Genomic DNA, 5,065 nt, shown 5'->3' with positions numbered 1-5,065 from the left:
GAGGAGGAGGAGGAGGAGGAAGAAGCATCTCTCCTTCTCCCTCTCTCCTTCTCTCTCTCCCGCCATCCCTCCCTCGCTGTCTCCCCCCCCCCCCAACCGACGCCCCTCTGTCCCTTCTGGGGTTCTTTCTTTTCTGCCCGGGACTTAATATGCACGCCTCTAACATCCTCCCCTCCCAGCCTCCCCTATTGTCCCATTTTGTGATGGGGACTGTCTACATTGTGCAAAGATAGACTCCCCCAAACTCCCGCGTCGCCGCCGCCACCGGCCTGTGAAATGAGAGGCCACGCGGGGTTAGGGCCACACAAGATCTCCGCCAGCTTGATAGACTTCGCAGGGACCCCGGGGGACAGGCGCTTCCCCGCCTCCCTGCCACGCCGGCCCCGGGGACAGGGGCCAGAGGACCGGGGCTCTAGGGGCCTGTGGTCCTCGGAGATCTGGCGGGTGTCTAAGGCCAGGCCTAGCTCCCTCCAGACTGGCAGGGCGCGGGGGGGGGCTTAAGGCAGGCAGCCTTAAGCCGGGACTGCGAGCCTGGAAAAGCTCCTGGCTCGCCCCCTTTAGAAAGCACTGCTCCCCTGTCCCCATCGTGCCCCACTGCCCGGTAGGGGCTGCCTTATAGAAGAGTCTTGATCAGGCCCAGAAAGGAGGAGGACGATTGAAGTGGTTTGAAGGCTTCACAGACTTCAGACTTTCCAGGGCCTGGGCGGCCTGTTCTAGCCCCGACGGGATCCCTCTGCAGGATTTCAATCTGTTGGCTCCAGAGTCCGAATCGGACTCCGTCCAGGGTCGGCTTAGAAGGGACGCCTTCCCCTGTGCAAAGGGCAGCTTCTGGGGCTCCCCTCTTTTGCTGACATTGGAGAGGGTGCGACAGTCTCCAAAAAGGGGGCAGAGAGAGGGACCAAGGGTCCAAGCGGGGCCTGGAGGGCCTGACTCCAGGGGCAGCTCACACGAAAGGCACATGCGGCTTTACTTCCAGAGGAAAGTGCCTGGGATAGTGGCCTCGAAGGAGGAGGAGGAGGAGGATATCATCATCATCATCATCATCATCATCATCATCATCGCCTTTCGATGCTGGCGAGAATGGGAAGCGGGCGAGGAATCTTTTTCGCCTGGGCCAAAGACTCCCAAAGTCGGATCACCCAGAGCACCAAGTCCCAGAAGAGCCCCACTTCCCAGCCTCGATCCGGTCCAGAAAGTGGAAGCCGCTTTTGGAAGCAAAAGCTTCTCAGCTGGAAGGAGCCCTCTCCCAGTTAAAGAAGGAGGCGGCGGAGGAGGTTGATGTTTCGTTTCTACCCGTCACTTTTCTCTCCTTATCCGTATCTCAAGGAGATAAACTTGAGGGGGCAGAGAAAGCAGAGAGGCCGAAAATAAACCCAGTGGGGTGAAGAAAAGTTGGGTGAGGGGAGGAGGAGGAGGAGAAGGAAGCCCTGCTACCCGAGTCCTCTTCCTCTTCCTCCAAGAGTTTGGAGACTCCGGAGTCCTACTAATCCTGGGCCACCAAACACAGGCCCAGGGCTACCTTCCTTGGAAAAAGCAGCAGCCGCTGCCATCTCCTCCTCCCATCATCGAAAGGGATCCAGACCCTTTCCACTGAGTCCTAGATGGGCTCTCCTCCCTTTAAAGCTTGTCCTCCGGGCAAAAACACACAGGCGGTACTGAAAAGCAAAGGCAAGGCGCGACCTTCAACTTCACTTGAGCAAAAACACAGTGTGCGGCTTAAGACAAGACTTAAGACAAGATTTGTACCGATACGTATGTATATATGTACGCACGCACACATATATGCACACACAGTATATATAATACAATATAATTCTACACACACACACACACACACTTTTAAAAAAATCAAAATATCCCCAACATTGTTCTTTTGCTCGACTTTATACATGCCTGTTTCAGTGGAGAGAATCAAGAAATAGTTTTTGGTGGGTTTTTCGAGCTCTGTGGCCATGTTCTAGAAGAGTTTATTCCTGACGTTTCGCTTGAATCTATGGCTGGCATCTTCAGAGGATACTGGCATGGAAGAGCTTTCCATAAAGATGCCAGCCACAGATGCTGGCGAAAGTCAGGAATAAACTCTTCTAGAACATGGCCACAGAGCCCGAAAAACCCACCAAAAACTATGGATGCCCGCCATGAAAGCCTCCGACTTCATAAATCAAGAAATACCGATGCTCTGCTTGGGCATGTATCCAGACATTTGGATCTACACTTTTGTTTTATTTGGGGATATATATATATATCCCTTCCGAATAGAAACAAACCAAAAACAAAGTTTGCCCTGGCTGTACGTATATATTTACACATACATTAATAGAAAAACAACAAGAAATGTCTGACAGCTGTCAGAATTTCAGACCCGGGCTCAAATGAAGATATATTTAAAGGTGGACTAAAACTCTCCGTGGTTGTTTTTAAAAACAGTCCTCCTTCCGTGGTTTATCTGCCACCAGCCACAGCTTCTTCGTCACACAACCTTTGCAAAAATCACAAGAGGGTGGATTTCGTATTCTTTTTTTTTATTCTCGTTTCTTCTTCTTTAAAATTTGTACTGTTAGGTAGACAGGACCACTAGCGACGGCGCAATTCCCCCCCCTCTTTTTCTTTTGTAAACATGGCGCACAAAACAACCCCCTCCCCAAGAATGAAAACCGAGCCCCTCACCCCTAAAAGAAGGAACCCACCCTCCCTCCCCACCAACCCTTCCCCATCCCCATCCCTCCCTCACCCCAGGCCCCTGGATCTGAGTCCGGCCAAGCCCCCCTCTGTCCTCCCCGGCGGGACCTCCGTCGGTCAGTCGGTGGGTGCTTGGCGTGTCTCTGGGCGGCTCCGGGGCGCCGTCCTTCACCAAGTCCACTGCTGGGCTTGTACCAAGTGGTGGGCCGAGGGGTACTGGGGGTTGCCGGCGGCGCTGTACTGGGCGTTGTACTGCATGTGCTGGAGGGACTGGGCGCTGTAGGCGGAGAAGGGGAGGCCGGCCGGGAAAGTGGCGGCCGCCAAGTCCTGTGCCTTGAGCGTGTGGCACGGCTTGCCGTCCCTGACTAAGACTGGCACGGCCACCCGGCGCGGGGAGGGCAGAGGAGTCACTTCCATACCTTTCTCGGCCCGGGCCCGCTTCATCTTGTAGCGGTGGTTCTGGAACCAGATCTTGACCTGGGTAGGAGTCAGCCGGATCAGGCTGGCCAGGTGCTCCCGCTCCGGCGCCGAGAGGTACCGCTGCTGCCGGAACCGCCGCTCCAGCTCGTAAGTCTGCGCCTTGGAGAAGAGCACCCGCCGCTTGCGCTTCTTCCCGGAGGAGTCGCCGCCGTTGCTCGACGTCTCCTTCTCGTTGTCCGGGGACTCGTCGGCCGAAGGCTCGGGGGACTTGGAGGCCGAGTCCTGCTGGGAGTTGCTGGAGGCCAAGCCGTGCACTGAGGAAGAGGAGGAGGAGGAGGAGGAAGGAGAAAGAGGCCGCCGAGAAGGAAGAGAATCAAAAGAAAGAGAATCAGAAGAAACAGGGGTTGGCCCCCTCTCCCCACCATTGTGTACCATGCCTCACCCCACAAGCCTCCTCCTGCCTCTGCCAACCCGCCCCGGCTTCCTAGGCTGCTCCCTAGGTTTGGTTCCACAAACCTTCCCTCTGGCCTCCTTTCCTTTTCCTTTCCTTTCCTTTCCTTTCCTTTCCTTTCCTTTCTTTTCCTTTCCCTTTTTGCAAAAATCAAGGCTAAAAGAAAAGCAAGGGATCGCAACAGCCAAGACGGCCCCCCTTCCCTGGATCTGCAGCGGGAAGATACCCAGCTTCCTTGCGCCTTGCTCCTAACTTCTCCATCTGACATGCATCCATCCTGTTTTACACCTTCCCTTTCCCCGCTCCTTCCCTGTGAGGATCACTTGGATGGTTTATCTCTTTCTCTGTCATTTTGTGCCACACAATAAGGTGCAGGAAACACAAGCAAGGCACACAGGGGGAAATGGGTCTTGGACACGCAAGCCACCTTAGCTTATTTTAGGAAACACAATCTAGAAAAAGAAAGAGGGCATTTCAGGCTTGGCCTGGAGGGCATTTTTAATAATTGCAATATTGGGCACGATCCACAGGGATCTTGGGCAGTTCTAAACACTCCAATGAGGGACTGCCGAAGAGAACTTCCCGAAGGATCGTGCCCCTTTCTCCCTCTCCTTTTGACAGAATTTGGACTTTGGACACTTCCCTGGGGAAAAAAACAACACCAACAGACACAACGGATGTCTTCTTTCTCTGCTACGTGGATTGATTTTTAAAGGATAGTTCAACAAGCCGTTCTTTGATCCAGCCCAGCCAATGGGACGATTTACAAACGTCCAAACCAAGGCCATCCAACATTTCCCCACAAAGCAGGCTCTGTCAGCTAGGAAAGTAGAGAGAAGGACGCGGCGGAGGGAAGAGGGGAGGGAAATGATTTTTTAAAACAGGAAAAACCCACCCATGCTCCAGGGGGAAAAATTGGGATGCTTCCTTTCCAAATCGTCCCAGGTTGCTATAATTTGTTTTAAAAGGGACCCAGAACCATGGTTGAGCAGAATGCAAAAATCCACCTGTGTTGTTTTCAAGGAGAACTTGAACCCACACAGCCCAAAATAGAGGGAAGGAGTGCAAACAATGCGGGTTCATCCGGGTTTTTCCTGGGGCGGGAGGGGGGTGCGTGTGGGTGTGAGAGCCTCCCAATAAGCCCAGTCTAAGTTTGCCTACTTACAGGAATACTGGATGCTCTCGGTGGTGGCCAGCCAGCGGGTGTAAGGGTTGTCGGCATTGTCGTAAAAGGGATTCTTCAGCGGCAGGGTCTGGACGGCCTCCTGGAGGGCGGTGGTCCCCAAAACTCCCCCGGGCTTTTTGGGGGGCTCCGAGGCCTCCGTCTCTTCGTCCCCCCCTTCCGCCACGGAGCCCTCCTCGTCATTGGTGTCAGGCAAGTCCAAGATGTCCTTTACAGAAAAGCCGGTCTTTGTGTTGTTGGTCAGAGACATATTCCGGCCAAATGGGATGCAGGGGGAAACTTGGAAGGACCAGTTTGTCAATCCTCTGGGTTCGCCAAACATGCAACGGATT

General features: G+C 54.1%; 2 protein-coding genes across 2 annotated transcripts in view; both read right to left on the bottom strand.

The window, feature by feature from the left end:
- XRN2 (5'-3' exoribonuclease 2) overlaps positions 1-5,065 on the bottom strand; it is a 125,897-nt gene that overhangs the window by 50,422 nt on the left and 70,410 nt on the right. The window lies entirely within an intron of this gene.
- NKX2-2 (NK2 homeobox 2) lies at positions 2,758-5,053 on the bottom strand. Its single transcript, XM_042461441.1, has 2 exons — positions 4,716-5,053; positions 2,758-3,413 (listed from the first exon to the last, which is right to left on the bottom strand). The coding sequence occupies exons 1-2, from the start codon at positions 4,981-4,983 to the stop codon at positions 2,848-2,850; spliced, it is 834 nt and encodes a 277-aa protein (XP_042317375.1). The 5' UTR covers positions 4,984-5,053; the 3' UTR covers positions 2,758-2,847.

Source organism: Sceloporus undulatus, chromosome 4 (genome assembly GCF_019175285.1).
Source record: "Sceloporus undulatus isolate JIND9_A2432 ecotype Alabama chromosome 4, SceUnd_v1.1, whole genome shotgun sequence".
In the NCBI taxonomy this organism is placed as follows: Eukaryota; Metazoa; Chordata; class Lepidosauria; order Squamata; family Phrynosomatidae; genus Sceloporus; species Sceloporus undulatus.
This window is presented reverse-complemented; position numbering and strand designations above follow the sequence as displayed.

Coding starts and splice junctions, on each gene's coding strand:
- NKX2-2 (XM_042461441.1), bottom strand. CDS start 4,983: ATGTCTCTGACCAACAACACAAAGACCGGCTTTTCTGTAAAGGACATC. Junction 3,414..4,715: donor CGAGAGCATCCAGTATTCCT/GTAAGTAGGCAA, acceptor CCTCTTCCTCAG/TGCACGGCTTGGCCTCCAGC.